Source organism: Malaclemys terrapin, chromosome 19, assembly GCF_027887155.1.
Source record: "Malaclemys terrapin pileata isolate rMalTer1 chromosome 19, rMalTer1.hap1, whole genome shotgun sequence".
Taxonomy (NCBI): domain Eukaryota; kingdom Metazoa; phylum Chordata; order Testudines; family Emydidae; genus Malaclemys; species Malaclemys terrapin.
This window is the reverse complement of record NC_071523.1, coordinates 15495964-15520159: the sequence shown is the minus strand read 5'-3', so window position 1 is coordinate 15520159 and position 24196 is coordinate 15495964. Positions and strand designations below refer to the sequence as shown.

Genomic DNA, 24196 nt, shown 5'->3' with positions numbered 1-24196 from the left:
TCTGTCTTTCAGACTGGGACTAGAGCTGGTTTGAAGGGCGGGAGGGCAGATGAATTTGTTTTTTCCCCAAAATATTCCAAAATTTCCGAACGTTTCAAGTGAGCCCTTCTCAGAAGCCTGCCTGGTACGTGCTGTCTACGATGCACCGAGCAAACTTGTGACTGATATGCAACACCCCACTGTTATTGCTTATGTCTCTGACCCTGCAAATGGAACTATACACCCGCTTGGGAGCCCCGGTGAAGGGACTCTATGCAGGAGGTTGTCAGCGCAGGATCAGCAATGGGCCCAGTGCCTGGCGATGTTTGCCGGATACAGCGCTTAGTCATGATCGTTTCAGGCTAAAACTGCATGGTAAGAGAACACCACCTACTGATAGGAACTGAATGATGACTATTAATCTGGATTACCGTAGCACCACAGAAAACCACCCCATTGTGCTAGGTGCTGTACAAACACAGAACAAAAGGACAGTCTCTGCCCCATTGAGTCAACAGAGGGGGGAGCACAAGGAAACAATGAGGCATTATTGGGCTGTGGTTTCCACACTCCAGCAGCCTAACCATTGTCAAGTTGTTTGGAGGCACCAGGCAGAGAAGAGTTCTGAACGTGATGAGGAGAAACGTTGGCAGATGTTTATGGGACGCTCCTCCCACGCAGGGGGGAGGGGGAGGCCAAATCCACTGGCCTAGTTTTTCAAGAGTAATTGGTGATCGGTAGCATCTCAGTTTGTGGGGGGCCCACTTGAGATGCCATAAAACGACCTGATTTTCAAAGGGCAGGTGCTCAGCGCTGTCTGAAGACCAGGCCCTTTACCCCATCTCAAGTGGATGATACAAAAAAAATCACTCGTTACTGTGAAACCCTTGGCTGTGTTCTCCTGCGCTCCGATTCAGAGAGGTACAGTACTACCTTCCACGGGGATACAGAGGAAGCGAAAGCGATGCTTAAAGATCCCAACAGGATCTGTCTGGAAGCAATATTTTATTAGCAGGTCTTGCGACCACCAAATACTTGGCTTCCTTCGCTTTCATCTGACACTAATGTTTATTTTGCTAGGTCTGTCATTAATCTGGAAGCAAATAATAAGCAAATATGGAACTGAAACCAGAAACAAAGGAATACAAGTCAATTTTCCTGCCATCATTCCATCACTCTGACAAAACGCCAGCAAATATACGGCGGGGAGCCATCCTACAGTGGCTGGGGAGACGAGATGTCTTTAACAGATCTTCTCCATCTATGTGATGCATACTGGATCTGCGTGGGCGAGAGCCTTCAAATTGTGCTTTGCAGCCCTAAAGTAACGCAAGACTGAGTCGAGATGCGGCAGTTGCTAAGGGACTGCAACCAGACGAGGTTTGGGGGAATAACAGGATCATTAGGCATGTAAAATCCCTTTAAAGCAGATAATGCGCAAGGTACCACTGCCATAGGGATAGAAGCCACAGAACAAACACGATAATGCCCTTAGATCCTCCGAGTTTTTGCACAGGGGGCGCACAAGACTGGTGCACTCCGGTGCAAGGGTCAGCCGAGACTGTGGGCAGGCACACACGAGAGTTAGAGGAGGAGGGGGGCAGAAAATTGGCCTATGCTGGTTCATCATTGCGATGAGTACTTTAGCTACCCACTCCCTACTTAGGCCTGACTGCTGGACTGGAGCAGCTTGGGGGTCCTGCAGCAAGATGGGATGGGGTCTCCTACGCTGCTCCCTGCAGCCAGGCTCAGGCTCCGCCCCAGCGTGGTTCATTTGCTTCAGAACTTTGTGTGGACTCTTTAGCAACAAAACACCAGACTGGACGTTCTGGGGAAGAAACCGATGTTAAGACCAGTCTGACCTAAACAGCACAGGCCAAAGACCGTCATCAAGCGATACCTGCATCCAACCCAATAACAAGACCCCAGATTGGTTTCCTGCTCTCCCACCACACAATGCGAGGACACACACCGTTGAGTCCGGCAGGGGGAGTAGCCGCTGACCTATTCTCTAGCATGCAGCAATGCGCTTGGATAGAGGGTGGATTTCAAACTCTCCTGCAATAGGTTAGGAATTCCTCGAGCATGTCTCCAGCTCCAGAGCGTGGGTTTTGGTGGAGCATCATCTGCTGCAGCCAGTTTTGTGGAGGGGGAAAGCTCAGATGAGAGATTAGACCCACCACATGGCATATGGGAGAGCTATACGGGAGGACTTTACTGCTGATAATGCAGCCAGCCAGCCAGCATGGAATCTTGTTTCCCTTCCAAACTCTATCGACAATAATATGCTCTCACAAAGACCGTCCCTCCCCACCCCCTTCCCCGATCTCCACCACATGAAAGTGCTCAGTTTTCTGTTCAGCATTAGGAGGGAATTTTTTTCAGCAGAGTAATATTTACAGAGGGAGAGTGGCGGTTGCTGAGTCCGCTCCGGCTCATGCCCGTCACCAATTCCTTAATCTGAAGCAGATGGACGGTTTGGAAAAGTACAGCCAGGGGAAGGAGTAGGAAGCAGCACCAACCCGAGCGCCTCTAAACCCGAACCCTCTAACCGGTCAGAGCGACACTAGCTCTAGTTAAAGACCAAATAAAGTGAGATTCCCCATCCCGTGGGTCAGTCATTACAACCGTACCAGACCAACAGGCTATGCAGAAAGAGAAAAGCTTAGCCCTTCCTTGAGATACGACTGCCAACTTTTCACTGGATGCTCTCTAGCCGGGATCTTCTGTCTAATGCCAATCTCAGCACACAAGACCACGAGCTTCTTTATGGGTTGGAAGGAATAAAACTCTGAGCTTTCATCATAATCATCAAAACCAGCCTCCCCGCTCCATCCAAAGCCCAGCACAGAAATCTAGAGACATGTTCATCACGTTTATTCCCACAGCATCCATAAACCCATCGGGAGGAAAATAAATCCACAGTTTGAGATGTATTGAGTATGAAGTAGAGTTTGCCTCATAAAAAGGTTTGACAGGGAGATTGCTATCTGACTTTCAAAGGCCTTGTAGTAGAAATGGAAGATCTGTCCCTTAGGCCTGGAACAGGGTTTGAACCTTAAACGTCCAGTGCTAGAAGCGTTGCCCCCTACTGCTTGAGCTAAAGGAATTACTCCACTAGCTTGCAACTGCAGTAGGCTGTTATCCGCTTCAGCAGACCAGCCACTAGAGGGAGACAAAGGCCCACACTTCCTTAATGTGTGTTAGACATTGGATAAATGGTTGTTCTGAATGGTGTCACTCTTCCCTCAGTACTGAACCAATACCCCAGCATGGCCATAGGGGTCACTGTGCCATATCATTCAGAGGAGACTGAAATCCTGACCACTCACGGTCATTAAAAATGTCATAGTACTTAAAAAAATAAATGGTATTCTGGCCAAACTCCATCTCAAGGAATTACATTCTGCTTCCCTAAATCCTCGCTATAGTTTCACAGAGGTATTGTGTTCTTTACTTCCTACCCCATAGTGTTGTGCTGTTAAACACAATGTTCCACCCCAGAGGTGGATGCATTTCCACTGTGGTGAAGTAATACCTATACATCCCTTTCCTCCCCCACAGAGATGTTGTGGAAAGGGTGTTCAGATCCTCAGATCTCAAGGTGTTACAGAAATGTGAAGTACCGCGGTAAAATTCTGTGAGAACCTCTGGGTTTCCTTTGGTTAATAGTGGTGGTTATGGTAGCATAACTTCTGGCAGCCTGCTGGACTGAAAACCAATTCTTTCACCCTGCTGCCTTCATGCAACAGCTGGAGATGTTCTCGGAAACTCCATGCTCCCCAATTCAATTAACATATTGGCATCCTACATCTCATCACTCCCAGAGCTCTTATTTATAGCACGTGAGGCCAAATTTCACCCTCTGATGCATGCAAAAAATTGTCATCGACCTCCAACACAGCCACATATATACACCAGAAGCATTTTTTGGTCCCAGCTCCACTTCTCGATGCTTATCTCATTCGCCACTAAAGCAAAATGCTCTTCTTACATGTCCTCCCCCCCTCACCAATAATGATTAGCCATCAAACCAGACTATAATCACAAGGACCTTGTCAATTTACATACCATGATTTTAAAACCTTTACCTCTAACCCCCCAATTCGCTAGTTAGAGTCACAGGGGGAACACGTCACTACAGGCTATTTCCTTATTGAATTCAGTCCCTCACCTACCCACCATGATGCACGCACTTACTGAGTTAGAACTGGACAACTGCCAACACCAAATTCGTTTTGCTAGAAAGAAAAATTGCATGGACTTTTGCAAACAAATTCAGAAAAGAACACTTCGCAATTCCGGAGCACCAAGCAAACATTAATGAAGCCTAAAACCACCCCCAATGAAGCCAACAGGAATAATTTGACAAGGGGAAATGGAGGCACAGGGAAGTTAAGTGACTTGCCCAAGTCACAATGAGTCAGTGGCAAAGCCAGGAATAGGATGCACAAATTATTGGGTTCAACACAGGATGAAGTAGATGAAATTCTGTGATCTGTGATATACAGGAGGTCAGACTAAATGGTCTAATGGTCCCTTCTGGCCTTCGTATCTGAGTTCTGACTTCCAAACCACTGCTTCAACCACTAGACCACACAAGCAAGAAATCAAATATCGGGCCTCCACGTTTATACCCTGTTCCTTCCTACTATCAGGGTGATCAGAAGTTCTTTGACTTCCAAACTGGGTTAAGTTCTGAGACTGAAAATATAAGACCAAATTCTATTTTATGGCCTTTTTTAACCAAAGAGTCATCTGAAAACAAGCCCTCTCCTAGCGCTCAATACAGCTGCGAAGGCCATTTTCAATGTGTGTTGTACAAGGTGAAAGCTATCGAGGGACAGTTCCCCACAGATGTTAAACACGTAACTTCAGCTGGCTTGTGAAACACTGGCTTCACGCGCTGGCCTCTGACTATGCATTCAAAGGCCACATGGTAACCACAGCCATTACCAATCCATCTGGCTGAGGGCATAAACAAGTGAAATTACAATGATGCATTTGCTGTTTGCAGTACAGCTGAGACCGATACAGGGGCCAGGCGGGTGGAAGTCAAACTTGATTTTATTGCTCCTTTTTACTTTGCACCGTAACCGTCAGTGAACACAAGTTCAACCCAAACCTCAAAACCACCACCACCAGGATTCTTTCCTGTATTTTAAGAGGGGCATCCGGACGTGGTGGCTCACATTTGTCAACGCTGGTTTATTATTGTGCTGGGCTGCACAACCTGGTTTGTTATTGTAGGGTTGCCTCTGGATGGTGAGATGGTGGCACTGAATTTTTTTTTATAAATAATCATTACAGAAGCATTTGCTTTGAGGGAACTTAATGGACTTTGCAAACTAAGAAGAAACTAATTTTTTTGCACTTCAAGAGACATCATCAACTTGAAAACAAAAATCACAATCCCCTCTGAAAAACTTTTACCTAAATATTTACACCTTAGATTACGCTAAACAAATGAGATCAGAAAATCTCTTTTTGTTTACTCTGCATTTGCCAGCATTTTATTGCCAGCTTCACTCCTTCCCGGGGACCAGTTGGGCTCCCTGTCCCAAGCCCCAGCACCGAGACATTATTCGCATGCACCTTGGTGGGTGAACTCCCTTTCCCAGGCACCATGAGAGGGCACCTCCAAAGAACAACAGCAGCAGCAAAGCGAACACTGAAGAGGCAAAAGGAAGATGCATGGCCGGGGAGGTGTATGGGAGCAGGTGTATGTTCAATGAGATCGCTCCTTAGCCTGCCCTAAAGACCCTTCTAAACATCAGTAAGGGAGCAGGAATCCCTCAGAAAATTAGTCAATTAAAAATAATAATTGAAGTTGATTGTCCCTTTAATAACAAGGCTCTTACAACACCTTCTCCCTCTGCATCTCCTCTGTCCGCGGAACCCAAATTCCGAGGACCGTACTTAATCGTTCCCATACAGATACCATGGCACTTGTTCAGACATAAGAGTGCACAGCTGGTGCTGAGACAGCTGCTGCAGATGCTGCTTCATTTATTCACTCAGTCGAGAGCCTTCAGACAAAAGGCCCCACTGTATTTAAATGCAAAGTAGCCTGGTCACCCGGCTCCGGAAACGGTGCAATAAGCCAGAGCCGGGATTGATCCTGAGAGGTGCCAAGCACCTGAATTCCAAGAGGGTTGCCCCGAGAGCTGCAGACACTCGGGTCCAGACCCTGGGAAAGCTCTCACTGTGCGTGGGTAGGACCCTGGCCACCATGGCAGCCAGCGTGGATTCACACGTGCTCACCATGGCTGAATTTAGGAGAGTGGAGAACCAGGAAGCACAGCGGGAAGGTCTCCCACGCTGATCCCTGTCATCCAGGGCTGTCACCACGCCTGTCCTGGGCGTCACTAATGGCAAAGCCGTGCACTGCGTGCTGTCAAACGCTGCCATGGAGAACGCTCTGGAGATTGTGCCAAAGAGAACAAGAGCAGAGACAGAACTCTGGGGTCCCGGCCACTCAGCGAACCCTCCACCTTGTTCCGCCTATCCACACACCGAGGGGTCTCACGGAACATGCACGGGGACCAGCAGCTCGGCCTAACTCTGGCTGGATCCTGACTCAGTGCATGGACCTGAGCAAGTCACAAAGAGCCTAAGCATATTCGGGGTTAATTCCCACTGAAACCAATGGGCGTTCGGCACTGAACTGGCTTTGGTGCTTCTCAAACCCCACCAGACATCTAGCCGCATCTTTAGCGCCTAAACATCTTTGACAATGGGCCTAATTTTCAGAGTTGCTAAGCACCCACCAGACCAGTTAAAGCCTGAGAGAGCTTTGGGGGAATCGGGACCTTTACACCAAGCTTCCTAATCTGTCTCACCGTTCACCCCCACTGTGATAAAAATGGCTGCCTCTTTGGGGTGCTGCAGAAATGGACTAGGCTGTGGGTGTCCTGTGCTTTAGGGGTGACCTTGCTGTGTGTATTGCTATTAAGGCTGGCTCAGCACCCTCACAAAAGGATATGACCCTGCGTGGTATTTCAGACCCTGATTTGGGGATTCTCCCACACGGACGGGAGAAATCAAAGTGGCATTAAAAAAAAAACAAAAAAATAAACCCTCAACAAACGACCACCCACGCAAAAATCTCAGAGCCGGCACAATTTACAGCCAGGGTTGGCGCAGTCCCCCAATGCCGGACGACTGGATTTTCTATCCTGCAATGCTGAGATCAGATGCAACTGTGATGTCAGCCCCCAAATCCCAGGCCTTGCTGTGTCGGCATTTGGGTCGGGCCCTGCTATACAAAAGAGGAGATTAGGATTTAAAGCAAACAGGGATTCTGAGGGAGAGGGGGGGAAAGAGGCGCTTTACAATAATGTTGCTATGCTTAACAACAATCCTTTCACAGGGTGCGTTGGGGATTTGTTTTTTGTCCTGAGCCCGTTGGCTCTGGCAGGAAAGTATTTGCCTTCGTAAGCGTCCCTTTGTTTAATTTCACGCCAGCAGACAGCAGGTGGGTTGTGGCGACATGTGATGGAGCAGGCCACGTAAGCACCATGAATGGGCATCTTACATCAAGGATCTATCATTCAGGTCTCAGGCACTGACCCAACTACCTGCTTTCCTTAATGCCAATTTGGACTGTAAAGCACTTATGTAGATTATTATTTATGGTAGCACCTACGGACCAGGCGAGATGGGGACCTCATGGTACTAGGTGCTGTACTAACAAAGAGATCATCCCAGCCCCCAAAGAGTTTACAGTCGAAATAGACAAGACAGATAGTGGGTATGGCATAGAGCTAGAGCATACAAGCAAAGTGATGGTTTGCAAACAGCATGTTGGTGCCCCAATTTGGGAGAAAGTGACAAAGAGTCCTCTGGCACCTTATAGACTAATAGACGCATTGGAGCATAAGCTTTCGTGGGTGAATACCCACTTTGTCATGAAAGCTTATGCTCCAATACGTCGGTCAGTCTATAAGGTGCCACAGGACTCTGTCACAATTTGGAAGGGGTTTTTTGGTTGTTTTTCACAAAGCATTCAAAACAATAAAAAAGATAGATGTAAACATCACTCTTAGAGTTCACTCAATAATCACTGAAATGCATCTACCTCGGAGGAGGACTATAGCACTATTAACAGCTCACAGTAACAGCACACAACAGTTTAGAAAGGAAACAAAGGAACATTCAATCCACCCAATACTTTAGAAACACAGAAAATATACATACAATATAGCTCATGAATTGCTTATATAATAAATGCAACTTCCCGACAAAAGCTTTTGGTTTAATTATCATATTTTTCCCAGCAGCAAGGTCTGTGGGAGCAGGTGTTTCGACCTGGGTTTTGTCCAAACGAAGCTGATTTTATGAGAACTGCTTTTATGAAGAGCTAAATTCGACGACATGAGCAATCTGCAGCTTTCTGTGAAGTTACAGTCGTAGCATCATTGGTTGACCATGCCCTGAATGTAGCAACTACAAGAGCCGGATCCCCTCATTTCAACCCTTAGAGGGTTCTCCACAAAGTACCATTATTGTGATATGATGAGACTGCCCGACTGCCAAACGGTACTGGTGGGACAGGGGAGACTGTGTGTATGTCTGTCTGTGTGTGTGTGGACGCGGGTGGGGAGCTTGCAGAGATGTTTAAGACAGCCAGACCCATTCTGTGGATAAACACGGGGGAGCTCATCGCACCTTCGCCAGCAATCGCAGAGAAAGATTTTGTCCCTCCACCAAACTCACCTGATTGGTTCGGGCTTCAAGTGGTAATTGAGGGCGGAGACAATAACGCTTTCAGGGAAAGGCGGCTTCCCGACGCCTCTCTGGACGTCGAGGTGAGCGGAGTTGCAGAGGGCATGGACGCCGGTGTCTGTTCGGCTGGAGACGTAGAACTTGATGGGAGTGACGGGTCTGAGATTCTGTGCCGCCCGCTGCAATCCAACAGAAGGGACAGTGAGCAAGGGATTCGCAAGAAGGCATTACGACACAACGCCATGTTCTTCGTCTCTCCCACGTGCCCTCTCCTGCACCACGGCAATCAACGGGAGCAGAAGCGAGGCATGTTTATAGGCCTGGTCCCACGGAAGTGATCTGACCTTTGCTCTGGTAGAGCATCAATCGTACACATTTAACGCGAGCATGTGCAGCAAACGGAACTTCCTGCATCTGTTCACCTGCTTCTTCCTTTGAAACTTCTTTTATACAGTTACACACCAGGGAAAAGAGAACTCCCCGCTCCAAGCCCTCTACACATTCACCATGACTCAGTGCTAAGTACTGGCCTCCGATCGTTTGAGCAGGAAACAAAACCAGCCAGCTCTGTCACTGGCAAATATTTAATAATGTTTTCCCGGTTCTCATCAAGGGATCCATTCTGCAAGGGGCTGGGGTCCATCAGCTTTCAAGGACATCAACAGGAGTCCAATTCAGAGGCCTCAGCCCCTTGCGGAAAGCAGACCAGTGGGTGCTTTCGTTTCTTTGAGGCCAACAACAAAACAAAACCCAATTTTCAAACACGACGGGGTGATTTTGGGGGCCCAGTTTCAGACACTTTAAAGGGGCCTGATTTTCACACAGTACGGCGCATTTGCCCTCTGAGAATCAGGCCCCTTTAAAAGACACCTTAGGCTGGACACCCAAAGATGGAGGCACTCAAAATCCCTAGTCACCACTGTAGATGTAGGCCGTTGCTTTTCATACAATTGTCATCAGGGAAGAAGGAATCACATACAACAGATGTTCGTTACAATGCTTAATGCACGACTGGAAGGTGCCCAGACACTGTGGTGACGAGGATGGTATAAAAATCTAGACAGAACAGAAGATAGAAGAGGAGGTTGGCTGGTTGTTTTGTAAAGGTTGGTCCTGCTTTGAGCAGGGGATTGGACTAGATGACCTCCTGAGGTCTCTTCCAACCCTAATATTCTATGATTCTAAAGTGACTTCCCCTTTAGGGTGACCCAGATTCTAAATCCAGTTTTCCACCAAGATATGGCTGTCTCAGATTTTCCCTAGCCCTGGTCACTCTTTCCACCTTGCCATATGGATTGACTGAGCAGAGATGACATTTAGCCGAGTGGCAGGTCAGGTGGGCAAATCCATTCCCCTTCTCGGTGACCCTTACAAACTGAGGCAAGACAACCGTTTGCATTTTAAGTCACAGCTTAGACATGACATTTAGTCGATGCACCCAGCGTTTAAATGCAACCCAGCAGCTTATCCTGTGATTGGTGAGTAACTGCATTTACAGTGATTTATCACCTGTTCTCATTTGCGGACCCCTAAAACATTTCGAATGGAGGTGCAGACCCCTTTGGAAATCTTAGACATAGTCTGTGGACCATCAGCGGTCCGCAGACCAGAGACTTTCTTACAATGCTATTGATCTTAGCCTGACTCTATGCACACACACTTAAAAGAACATGGAAGCCATTCACTCAAGAGACACATCAGCAGCATCTAGGGACCAATCCAACACCCCTGCAGTTTTGACACCAGACTTTAGCAGGTGCAGGGTTCACCCTTTCATTTTCAGAGCAGACCCCAGCTGAATAAAATATCTCAAGCCAAAGATTCCTCCCACCCATAAAGGGAGCAATAGGCTTCCATCAATTATTAAGATCAGAGGAGGGGCCAGCAGATCAGACTAACAGTAACACAGCACCGAGCTCATGCATTTCATTAGTCTCAGGAATAGATGATATCGCCCAAGGATCAAGGCACTTCCCCATTAATACGCACATGTAGCGTTGGAGCTGATGCAAGGACATACACGCAGGGATATGAGTGACGGGATAAACCATATGGACTCAAGTCACATCCTTCTATTCATTGGTCACGTATGTTACTATGACACAGAATTGGGCTGCTCCTGTTTAAAAATACTGCCTCTCTTTCCTAGTGAGAGTCATCTTAGCATTGATGCGATGTCCTGCTAACACGACTGGGACGTTAGTCACAGCAAGACTAAAATTAAAATGACTATGGGCAATATATTATTTATAGAGCGAGGGGACTGTATTTTACTAGTGCCACCATACCACCCTTGAATCACACCGCAGCTGTGAAGTGAGATGGGGGGGGGAGGAAAGGGGGGACGACGGGACGGGACAGTTAAAAATTACACCCAATAATACTAAAAATCACCATTTTTAAACCAAGGGTAGCGGAAGTACTTTAATATCTGCAAGATTCTGCACCACAGCACAGCTTCCACAGTGAATTAAACACCTTTTAAAAGGGATTTCAGTTCCCATTCCCCACCACTCTCCTCCCCAACAGCTGTTCCCCCACCCCCTTCCTCCTTTGCCCCATAACAAAGGGCTGGAAAAAACAAACAGGTGCGATATCTTTACTGCCCCCCTACTGGGAAAGTAAAGAAAAACCCCGATTAATGTGGTGTCCTCTAATGCAGCTAATTAGGCATGTCTGCGTGCACGAGCTAGGACGAATTACGTTTTCTTAAAAACCCTAGAGAAGACAGGGCAGGTTTTATTTTAACACGTGAGTGGGTAGGGGCCTAGGGTTCACCAGGACTGACTTTACACATTTTAAAACATAACTTGCCCCGTCTACACTCAAGTTTTCAAAGCACGTTCACGATCTCATTGTGCAAGCACCCCTTTCAGCCTCATGTTCACTGGCCCCTAGGGAGAGACTAAGGCAGTTAGCCAGAGTGGTTAGGACGGAGAGAGATCAGAAAGATGGGCTGAAAAAGAAATAAAGGAGAAACCCAGATTAATGGCTAGCATTGGCTCTCACTCCCCGCCCCCCCTCCCCAAGGAGGGCAAGCAGTGATCTTTATTAGATTTCAATTTGGTACCGAGAGTCAATAAAGTTTTAACCGCTCACTCGGAAATACCTTCCAGACTCCTGCTATTTTAGCAGAGAGGATTCTGGACTCTTAGAAACGTACCATTATAAAGGATGGGGAGGAGCGCAACAATGTAACTGAACTGCAGGGGGAAGGCCTGGGAACCAGAACACACCCCACCCGAGCCTTTTCCTCTTCCTAGTTCTTTTCTTGGAGCTCACATGTGGTTACAATTAACATTGAAAAATCTTTATTTATTACCCTTTAGCAGAGAGGAGCAGACAGAAATTAAACAGTTTTCTTTAGCAGACCTTGACATGTGGCTCAGCGACTTATGGTAAAGCTGAGGTTGCATTTATAGAGCAAACTTGCAGGAAGACGTGTTTGGGTTTAGCAGATTTTGTCAGGCATAGGAGAAGCGCAGCAGATCCATGCTTGGGAAACAGGGCTAGAGCCTGGGAAACCCCCTGCTTGGCTTGGTATGGATTTGTGTCTGTTTGGGCTCAGGACTCAGCGGGATCCCCACACCCACCCCATCCCTTCTCCAGCCCCTTTCAAGCCTGTGTCTGAACAGCACTGGAAGGTACTGCAGTGAGAGCCATGCGCTGAGGTTTGGATCTCACCCCTCTGCCTGGGAGAAAGTCTCTCTTTTTGGAGAATAGACTGGAAAAGAAGCGTGGACCGTAGGATCGATCCAAGCAGGACTGACTGACTGACTGGCACATGGGGAACAATGAACCCACAGAGAGCCACAACTGGACGATGGGGACAAAGAAAAGCTATTTTCACAGCTGCCTCCATCCAGCAGGCGTCCTTCCCCTGCAGAACTCTCTGGAGAGGAAACTGAAGGATCTATGTGCTGAACATTCAAGGAATAACCAACAACAAAACCGGAGCTATTAAAAGCTATTTTCCCTCCAGCCCAGCGGCCACGTGGTCTTTAAGAGATATTACAAGTGACTCCTGCACCAGATTCCTTTTTAATAGCTCAGTGGAAGCACGTCCTAATTAATCTCCCCAATGCGGAGCATTGCTGAACTGCTGACCCCCGTTGCAAGCAACTCACAAATGACCCCTTCACTTATGAGAGTGTCCCATAATTGGACCATCCAGATGTCCTTTGAGCCTATATGCAGCTGGTGGTTTGTTTCCCCCTGATTCCCACAACGCTAATCTGCTAATATCACTCGTACTGAATTATGAAAAGATGCATTATTTACTCTTCAGTAATTTCAGGGAAAAGCCTGATGACAAAATAAAATCACTTTGGACCTGCACAGTGCTTTTCATCGGAGGAACTCACCCCGGCATTACTGATATTAATTAAGCCTCCCAAATACCTCCCCTGGGTATTATCTCAGAGATGCAAATGAGGAAACTGAGGCAGAAGGATTAAGCGACTTGCCCAAGGTCACCCAGCAAGTGGCTGGTACAGCTGGGACTAGAGTCTAGGATTGTGGGGTCTCCTCTCACTTGTGCTGTTTTCACACCAGTGTAACTCTGCTGACTTGAATGGACTTACTCCTGGTCACTCCAGTGCAAACGAGAGGAGGTTCACGCCTTAGAAGTCCCCAGGTGCTGGTTCTTAGCCCACATTGCTTCCAAGTGTCCTCACTTTAGCAGATGTTCATTTCATTTGATGGCTCAACACATGCCGGAGGTGCCTCATTTACCTAGATCCAGTCATCTTTCTATTGGACTTTGCTTTCTGGTGTGCAGTCTCTCCAGCCAACAGTATTCCTTGAGCTGGGATACACATCCAAGGGTTTCACTTTACCCTGAATTCCTGCCTACGCTGTGATGCATGAAAAGAACCACTTGCAGTTAGCTGGGCTGTTCTTCTCACAGGCCATTCGCTAAGCGTTTCCACATTTAGAACCGCATGAAAACGTCCACTCAAGTGCCAGAATGATATGGATCCACGTCCCATATTGCTATTATTCTTCTGGGGCCCATCCTCCCCTCAGTCCACACACCTGCGAACCGCAAGGATCCCATCTACTTCCACGGAAACTGGGTTCGGTCCCAACTTAGAAGCTCTGGCACAAGGGCCACAAGCCAAGGCTGAGCTGAGAGATTTGCAGAGGGAGGGAATAAAGTTCTAGTGTGGGGGAGAAGGGGGAAGCTCTGGAACCCTACCTGTAAATCCTTTTTTTTTTTTTTAAACAACAATGAACCTTGCACCATTCAATGCAATCTTGTGCCTTGGAAACGCAAGAAAAATTCTCCAATTTCCCAATCCAACTCCCATTCAAATCAATGGGACTGACTTCAGTGGGAGCTGGGCCCTTAAAGTATCCTGAAGAGACAGGGAATAACAGGAATCCCCGGTAGGTCCAGCGGTATCCAGAGAAGAGGGACAGAGTCCTGCAGAGCCAGGGAAATCTCGGCTCCTGTTTGAACTCTTGAACGCAGAAGAGGAACCAGAGAGACATCACCTGTAGTGCTGCAGCCTATAGAAAGAGTTGGTTTTCAGCTCTCTGACCCAGTCCAATTGCCCTTTAAAGGTTAAAACAGACATTGAGGGTGGCTCTACACAGCCCATGGAAGCAAGCGCTCCCAGCCCGGCTTCAGAGACGGGCTAGCAGGACACGGCTCTGAAGTTGGGTCTTGGGCTGGGGCTCGTGCTCTGAAGCCTTCAGGGTAGGGTGGCAGTCTACGTACTTGGGGATGGGAGGGGCTGACTGACTACAGACCCAAAGAAGGGAGGCCCAGTCCAATAAGTCTGAGAACCACTGAGCTGGGGAAGCAGTTAGAAAAACTCCCTGGTAAGCTTGTTACATGAGGTCTCTCAGCTCTATCCCGGACATCAGAAGTCACCCAGCCACGATACCTGCCTAACTGCGATGCTTGATGTATTGGACCCACAGAGACAGCAGAAACTCTGGCTGCAGGGCCAAATTCTATCGGCGACAACGGTGCAGCTCTCCTGATTCCAGTGACGTTTCCCCTCAGTTACACTGGGGTAAGCCCAGGGCCGGCTCCAGGCACCAGCCCAGCAAGCAGGTGCTTGGGGCGGCCAAAGGAGAGGGGCGGCACGTCGGGCTCTTCAGGGGCAATTCCGCGGCGGGTCCCTCACTCTCGGAGCGAAGGACCAGCTGCCGAATTGCCGCCAAAGATTGAAGCGGGCGCGGTTAGGGTGACCAGATAGCAAGCGTGAAAAATCGGGACGGGGGTGGGGGTTAATAGGAGCCTATATAAGAAAAAGCCCCAAATATCAGGACTGTCCCTATAAAATCGAGACATCTGGTCACCCTAGGCGCGGCAGAACTGATCGCAATCGCGGCTTCTTTTTTTTTTTTTTTTGCTTCTGCTTGGGGTGGTGAAAACCCTGGAGCCAGCCCTGGGTAAGCCCTGCAAAAACAACACTTCGCACCTCCCTGGAGGTCCCTTCAGCGCGTTGCAAACTAATGACATCCCTGTGAGATCGGAGAATAGCATTCACCCCCCCGGGGAACACACTGACGGTGAAGTGACCTGCCCAAAGCCAGACAGATAATGAATGGCAGCACCCTGAGAAAATCTGAGCTCCCTGAATCTTGCTGTGCGCTCTAACCACTGGACAACGCTTCCTCTCTGACTGTGCCGTATTAGAGAGAAGGGAAATGGATGCTTTCAAATGGGTTTTAAAGGTCAAAACAGAAGCACTAGGGCAAACTGCATGTGGAAGAGAATTCCATCAAGAAGGCACCAGATGTGCAGAGACCCCACGTGCTGCGCTGGCTCACAGCCGTCTACTGAGGCATGAGGGTACATTTTAAAATTAGTGGGCCTGATCCTCTTCTGGTATATATCAGCACAGCCTCATGGACTTAGACAGTGCTACACCGATTCACACCAGCCGAGGATCTGGCCCGGTACTTAGTGTGATGGATGCAAGTTCTTGCGGCAGCAAGGAGAGTACAGTAGAGACATTCACTAGGTCTAAAAGCCAGTCGCCCACATCGCTGGAGGAGCAATCCAACTCAAACAGGGACAACAGATGACTCATTCCTGTGTCTACCTTCTTTTCTTTGGAGTTTGTTCTGAAACAGCCTCACGCGGCCCTTGGCTGCTCTGATCCCCGCTCCCCCTTGCATGGGAAATAGTATCTGGATATAGCACAAAGCTGCTGGCCAAAGCAGAGCTTTGTGCAGGAAGATTTGTTCTGGGCAGCATTCATCAGCACACTCGGGAGACGATTCAAACCAAACAGCAAGCACCACACTGCACATAAATTCAGGAAGAAAAATACAACGAAGAAGCAACATACACCAGCTCAGGGCTGGGGGTTCTGTTTTCTTGGGGGTGTATAAATTGGATTTGTGTTTGTTGCATTTTAGAGGAGATCAAACTGGGTGCAGTTTACTAGCTGTAGCACTAAACGGGCTTGATTCTGCAAATCCTAACAGTGCTTCCTTATGCAAGTAATCCCACTGAAGTCCAGGTGCTCACTTGCATGAGTAACAGCTACTCATTTGAGTAAGGGGGTTAAAAGCTTCGATGCTGAAGGTTGTCCCTCTAAACTGCACTTACAGTGGGGTTACCTGTGTGTAAGGGCTGCAGGATCGGATCCTATATATCTTGTCAATATTAATAAAGAAATAACAAGAGAAATGGCCAAGCCACAGTGTTCAGATCTAGATCCAAACTCTAGAAAAGTCCGGGGGGGGGGATGCTTAGATCTGGGTTCTAGGTTTGCTCCCGTCCCTAGAAATGATACGAGTTTTTAAGGGGCGCAGACTAAATAAATATTCACCAAGAAAGAAAGTTTTAATCTTCTGGGGGGGAAAAAGCTAAACATATTAAATCATCCTCTATCTCTGTATGCTTAATCCGCAAAACTGATCCATCTCTCTGCTTCATGCAGGTAGTCTCTGAACACGAACAAATCTGTGGCTACAGGATTGTCACTATGGTGCATGCCGTGACCACTTGTGAACTTCATGGTGACAGCGGGGATAGACTCAAAACCTCCTGCTCCAAAGGACCAGTCCCCAGCTACTTGAGATAAGGAGAATCTTGGTTAGCAGTATAGGATCTATGGCGCACAGTTGAGCAGTTCTGATTCCATCCAGGAGAGGGCAGTCGTAAACATGTTTAAACAAACATGCCTATGTGGTGCTCTCTAGGAGAGCACTTCACCACCATCCAGCCCCGAAGGAGTCTAAGGCACAGTTTGGCAACCTAGACCACATACGTGCAAACTGTAGGGCTCTACGATAGCTCTCCCAATGAATGGGGCTAGTCTAGCTGGAGCCGCAGATGTTAGAATGTCCACCAGCTTGTGAGATTTTTTCCCAGCCTCCTCCAGGTGGCTATCAAGAGCTATAACCATCCTCCGCAACAACTCCAGAGGAGTCTGAGAATCACCCCGAGGTGGAGAACCAGGTTGCGCCACAATTGCCTCATCTGGAGATGAGGAAGAGGATGCTAACGACACCAGGGGCTGGTCCAGTTCCTTCTCCTCTTGCAGCTGCTCATGAAAGGGAACCCAACTCTGCTTGGTACCAACACTACGGTGCTTGTGGTGACCATTCTCCTGGTGCCCAGCACATGGAGCCGGCTGAAATGGCTGCAGGGATGCTCTTGACTTGGAGGGGGACCCCAAGGTTCCCAAAGGGCCACAGGTACAACCCTGGACCCAGCTATGCCTAGCCCAAAGGTCCCGCCTGTAAGCTTCCTGCTGGCGCTGGGGTGGAATCCAGGGCGGGCAGGTGGCATATCCCTCCTGATGGGACTGGCTAGGTTGGGTACACAGGAACCCACTTCAGAGTCCAATGAGCACGAAGCTTCTTCTCGAGACCTCGGCAGCACTGTACCCATCAGTGCCAGAGAAGGAGGCTCAAACTCTGAAGAAAAGGCAGCCAAAGATTTGATGTGTGGCTTTCCCCTAGACCAGGGATCGGCAACCTTTGGCACGTGGCCCATCAGAGAAAGCCGCTGGCGGGCCGGGGTGGTTTGTTTACCTGCAGCGTCCAGAGGTTCGGCCGATTACAGCTCCCATTGGCCTGGAACGGCGAACCGCACCCAGTGGGAGCTGCGATCAGCTGAACCTGCAGACGCTGCAGGTAAACAGACTGTCCTGGCCCGCCAGCAGCTTTCCCTGACAGGCCACGGGCCAAAGGTTGCCGATCCCTGCCCTAGACAGTATCGGCCTCACTGGTACTCTAACAGCCACATCCGGTGGAGCTGCTCAGAGCGGAGGTGAAGGTGCTAGAGGAGGTATCTTGAGCACCGGTGTCAGGCGAGTTTCTTGAAGTGCTGGTGACGGTGGCTCCGGAAGGTTCAACAACTCTCTCAACGACTCAGGAGGAGACAGCCCCGGGTAGACGCTCTGCGGCGCGAGGAGATGCTGATGAAGGTGCTTCAGGAGCCAGTCTCAACAGATCCGCAGCAACTCCCTTGCTTAGCAGTGTGCTCTGGGGACTGCCTCCTCTCTGAACACCCTCCCGAGTCTCTGGAAGAGCTCATCCTCCTCGAGTCTTTTGATGATGCCTCTTTATTGGTACCAGTGATGCTGATCTGCCTCTTCCTCCCAGTAGCACCGAAGGTGCAGTGCTGACAGACGCCAAGGGTGCTCGGTACCCAGAGCGAGGCAGAAGGCTCGGATGGAGGCCGAAGTGCTGATTCCATCAGCAAATATTTTAACCTGGTTGCTCTGCCTTTCAAGCACTTAAGGCAGCTGGGGTGAGGGTCACTACTACAAGAGTGGCAGGCATTGAAACCCAGAGAGCACAGCACTTCTCCAGTACCAGTCCTCAAGCTGGGTGCCAGAGCCACACAAAACAAGTTTTTACCCTAACAAACTAACTAGCTACTAAAGGACACTAATAATACCCGGGCACTAGATACAGGTATTGAGAAAAGACTTGCAGAAGCAAGGACAGGGAGCTCCAACAACCATCACGGGCAGAAGGAACTGAAGGAGACCTGGGGTGGCTCAGCCCTTTATGCCTGCACCATGTGCACAAGACAGAAAAGGGCGCTCGGGCCACCCTGACCGGCGCTGCTAAGGGTAAAAACTCTCCGATAACCATGCACTGGAATGCACCAACACCGACAGTGGAACGGACACGTGCAATCGCTTGAAGAACACCATGTCCTTCGGAGTTCAAGGTTGCAAGAAGGTGGAGCAAAGGGGACAAATTCCTACAGACTCCAGAAGTTTTCCATTAATGTTCCTTTAAGACATCCCATGTGGTTCTCATAAATGCAACCCGACTCAGCAGTGCCCGACATCAATCCAACCACATGAAAGGAACGAGCATATCCATGAATTGGCCAGCGTGCAGCTGAGGAGATCAAAATGCCGATGCCATGAAATGACAATACCAAATATGTTGATCTAACTTTTTCTCCCCACCCCTCCCTTTTTAAAAAAAAAAAAAAAAAATTGCCCATTCTACCCATTCGCTTGTTAAAACAAAAAGTTGCTCACTCAAATGTTGCAAAACAACTGCTGAGCTCATCCAATGCCCCAAGCATGGGGCAGGGAGGGAAAGCAGTGCTATGCTACGCAGAGGACAGGGTAAATGGGATACACGGCCTTTTGGACTCTCTGTCTTTCCAGCTCTGTGTAACATTCATGCAGCATTCCAGATACATCTCTGGAGATGGGTGGGTGCTTTATAAATCAATGAGCAATATGAATAAATGTTGCAGAGATCTCCAATTAGAGTTATGATTCTTAGCCCCTAGGCAGCACTTTCCCTCCATAGATCTCAGAGCTCTCGGCCAACGGATGTGAGAATTATTATCCTCAGTTTGCAAATGGGTAACCCAAGGCACTAAGATTAGGTGACTTGCTTAAGGTCATGCAGCAAGTGGGTGGCAAAGCGGAGCATAAAACCCGAGTCCCCCAATTCCCAGACCAGTGCCCCAGCCGTCGGACGGCGCTAACTCCCACCACCAGAATTATAGACAGCCCCCAGCTACCACAGCGGTGAGTGCCGAATGAATGCCAACACAGGCCATCAAAAACAAGCATGGCAAATACACAGACGCAGAGTCTTCTACGGACCATTGCACCAGTCAGTCAGAGTGACCGCGAGTGATGGCATCACACCAGGCATCGCGCAGTCACGTTCCCAGAGCTGGCTCAGTCCTACACATCCATGACTCTCTGGGGCAGCCAGCCAGAAGGCCTGGGTGTCTGGGTGTGGGGAGGTCCAGATGCTGGAGGAGTGGGGTGGCGATCCAGGTGCAGCTGGTTGGGGCTCGGTGGGGTGAGGATCCAGGTGGCTCATTGGGGTGGTCCAAGTGCAGGGGGAGTGGGGCTCCTCAATGGAGTTCTGGGTACAGCAGGTGTGAGGCTCAACGGGAGGGTCTGGGTATGAGGGGATTTGGATGCACGGCGGTTCGGGGAGAAGCTCCCTGTACAGAGATCCCTCCCCATGCAGCTGAGGAGCGATGGGTGCAGGAAGTGGGGGGCCGGAGGAGTTTGCAGAGCTTCCGTCAGCTGGGGGAAAAATCTGGGTGTGGGTCTGACCCAGCCCTGTATACCGTTCAAGGGAAGAGGTAGTCCTGTCCTCCCCAGCCCAGCCGGGACTAGCAGCTGAGCCCGGCGCAGGGTAGGAGCCACCAGCCGGGTCTTCCCCAGTCCCGCCCCCTGCCCTCCAGCGATTTACCTCTCTGCCGGCTGCCGTGGGCACCCGAAACGTACTGCTGGGGAGGGTCGCATGACCACTCTTGTGGCTTCCCTTTGCTTTCCTATCAGAAAGTCATTTTTGGGGGGGAGGGGATACAAAGAAATCTGCGGGGAACATAAATTCTGCGCATGCGTAATGGCGCATCATTCCCCCAGGAGTAATCTGACCCATCACTGACATGCAGGTGTCTCTGACAGCTCTGAAAAATGGCAGCTGTTTAAGAGCACACAGAAAGACAATACAACAGTTCGTCCAGAAAGCAAAGAATACTGCTTGTTAGCTGAAGCGGCAAGAGTAATGTTTTTTTTTAGGTAGGCATTACTTAACCTAGCTCAAACTTAACCAGGACATCAAGGTCTACAATTCTACCCGTGCAAAACGTGAAGAGTGATCTCTAACGGCCTCAAGTCATTCTTTTCAGTGACCATAGACGTTTACTATTTCATCTTAAAAGGACAGCACCTCCAAAAGTGTATCACCACCTGACACCATGTTGGGGCACTGATTCAGTGCTAAGAGTTCACACCATCTATTGAACTGCACACAGCTCCCTCCGGCACACCCCTCCCAAACATACACACGCCTCCAAAGAGGAAAAGCAGAGCAAGTGCTAAGACTATGCCAGAGACATGCACCCTGTCCTTAAAACCCAGAGGTGATAAGAAAACATGCTGCTCTAAGAATACTACGCTCAGATACTATGGGGAGGGAAGCCATCATATAGAACCTAGATTGGCTAGAATAAAACATATGGTTTAATCTCTGCTGCTGGCAAGCCTAAACCCAGCCCAGAAACATGCCAGAGGATAATCGTTCCAGAAGTAAAGCTTATGAGAACCATACATCATTTCTGTTGCTTCAGAAGTGACTAGAAACAGTGGTGTGAGTGTCTCATTCTGGATAGCAAACGCAGTCAGCTGCAGCACAAGGGGCCTGGATTGTAACCTCTCTGACAGCTCAAATCTCATCTCTCACACAAACAGGCGTGTGTTTCACTTTAGCTTATAACTTACCCCGACTGCAAGAAGTAAATTAAGACAGCAGAGTCTCCTTTTAATTACAGCCACTCGTGGGGACAGGGGAATCACTGGCAGTGTTCAGAGATGTGCCACTCAATACAGAATTGTAATTAACTTAGCATTACATTACAAAAATGCCTAGATGTGCAGAGCATTAATTCTGTAACCTGTACTAGTGCCCCACTTTCTACTGGCTGACATAGGAACAGGTCTTTTTTCACTGCTACTGCACAGTTAGGGCCCAATCCTGTTAACAATTGATACAGAGAGAAGTCCTGACCACCGTGGGAAGTCTCCTGGAAGTTAATGGAACAACTCAGACGCTACTCACAGTGTTTGTAGGATCAAACCCATATCCAGTGTATTAAAGGGATACTTTCAGGTTAGAAATCATTTAAAAACCCCACAAGGTTTCTTTATATGTGTTCATAGTTATATCCGAGAGCATTAAAACCAGAGAGAACTTTTAATGGCAAATTTCCTTCTTCAGTTTTTGCATTTCTTGTCATCTTGACAATGAAAATGAACTAGCCAATTTCACTCTTGTTTACATGCAGCGTTGCTGGAGCTGTGCTGATCCCAGGATATTAAAGAGACCAGGTGCGTGAGGTAAATCTTTTATTGGACTAACATCTGTTGATGCGAGAGATTTACAGAGCAAAGAACTCTACGTAAGCTTCTCTCTTTCACCCATAGAAGTTGTACCAGAAAGAGATATTACCTCTCCTGCCTTGTCTCACTTTTGTTTACAGTTACTAGTCAGTTTCACCTCTGGGTGTCCCACACTAACACAATGCTGCAATGTTTGGATTGCAGTTCTGCAGGGGGATGTTTAGCTTAAAAAACAAAAACCGTTTCCACTGGAATTTTCAGAACCATTTCTACTGGTCTTAGGTTTCATGAAAAGTTCTTCTTACAAGCCAGCTTTTGGTTTAAGTTTGGCCAGGCAGAGAAGAAGAATGTCTTATTGTTAAGGCCCTGTATTGAGACTCAGGGACCCTAAATTCAGTCCTACGCTCTGCAACAGACTCCTTGTGTGACCATGGGCAGGTCTCAGAAACCCAGATTATCAGGTGTTTAGGAACCTAACTCCCATTGAAATCCATGAAGATTAGGTACTTAAATACCTTTGAGGATTTGTTCCTTAATTTCTCTTGGCCTGAGCTTCCCATCTGTAAAATGGGGAAAACAACACTTCGGCACAGGTGTTTTGTGGGGATAAATTAATTAACATTTGCGAGGTACAGTGAGGGGAGCTATGTAAGTACACAGGCAGACACACAGGATCGCTTTTAATTGCTCTACCAGGAAGACTCCAACTCAGTATCAAGTCTCTCTAATTTGAAGCTATTTGGTTTTGCTTGTGTAGAAACTGAGAGATTGTCACTGCCTGTTGATTAGTGAGAGAACAGAGGGTAAGATTCCAGCGCTAATTAAACATTTCTGATGGCTTTGCTTAGATAGGACAGTCATACGACCCTCTGGAGAGGAATGCACTTAAACAACATAAGCATGATTAGCAGAATTCCTCTACATCAGACAAAATTCCTGCACATTAGACAAGTGATCTAGGAACCAGATGTTCCCTCGGTACAGTTCCCAACAGAGATTACAGAAAAGTAATGGCTGAGTGAAAGTGCTGCCCCCTTTGAGACAATAATGACCATGAGGAACATACATTAAGATTAAACCAGTCATTCATGATTGCATCTCTGGGACAACAGGCTAAGTACACCATTCTTATGAGTGTTTACATTAAAATTAAGCACAAATCATTAATTTTAATATACCATAGGAATAACTGAGTTTTTGTTAATAACAAACAGCTATTAAATACATGGCTTTGGAATGTGACACCAGTTTAACAAATGCATTTGCAGGCTTTGGAAATAACAATGCTTTGCATCCATACAAGGATCTGAGGAGGTTTTACAAACATCCTTCCAGTAAAACTCTCATGCCCTTGGGAGGAAAGTATTTTAATACCTCTTTTATAGGTGGGGAAAACTAGGCACAGAAAAAGCTGGATGACTACCACAGGGTCCTATAGTAAGCCAGGTTTTGTCTACACACAAACTTTCACCCATTTAGTTAAACTAGTTTAGCTAATCCGGCGCTACATGAACACCAGTTTAACCAAACCGGTTTAAAATCAAATCTCAAGGTAAACCAGCACAACTCTGCATTTAGACAAGTGCCTGCCCATGCAGAGCAGCTTGCAGGACTGGCCCCCACATCCCCTCAAAAAACAAAGAAAAGGCATGAAAAACTTGTCCTGGATCAAATCCTTAACAACAATGCCACTGAACTGCTGGGTAACCTTGTGCAAGCCACTTCATCCCCTGTGCTTCAGTTTCCCCATCTTTAAAATGGGGGTAATAATATTGAACTCTTTTGTAAAGAGCTTTGAGATCTACAGACTAAAAGTGCTGTACGAGGAGCTAGGTATTATTATTATTATTATAAGTGGTCAGTACAAGAACAAATGTTCCCCCTTATAATATCTGTGGTTCCACAATGCAACCTTAGCTTTTCGGTTTGTGTCAGTGCCACCCCAAGTACCTACCTCCAAGTAATTCTGGACACCGAGCACAGACTGATCAGCCAATGTCTCCATGACACCACTGCAGAGCAAACGAAGGACAACAGTTATTAGCAATTGTCATTGAATTCCAACCTTCAGCCAATGGCCAAACATTACACATAGGCTGGGCACCTGGGCGACAGCAAAATAAGCATCGTCAGCTTTTTTGTCAAGTGACTGATGGTGATTGAGATCC

At 48.0% G+C, this 24196-nt stretch overlaps 1 protein-coding gene across 3 annotated transcripts in view; it reads right to left on the bottom strand.

Annotated features, from left to right (window-relative positions):
• Positions 1-24196, bottom strand: part of PUSL1 (pseudouridine synthase like 1) — a 67712-nt gene that overhangs the window by 39497 nt on the left and 4019 nt on the right. For all 3 annotated transcript variants that reach the window (XM_054009411.1, XM_054009413.1, XM_054009412.1), the window contains exons 2-3: positions 23983-24040; positions 8698-8885 (exon numbers count right to left, since the gene is read on the bottom strand). In XM_054009411.1, coding sequence (XP_053865386.1) covers positions 8698-8885; positions 23983-24040 — 246 coding nt within the window. The remainder of the gene's footprint in view (positions 1-8697; positions 8886-23982; positions 24041-24196) is intronic.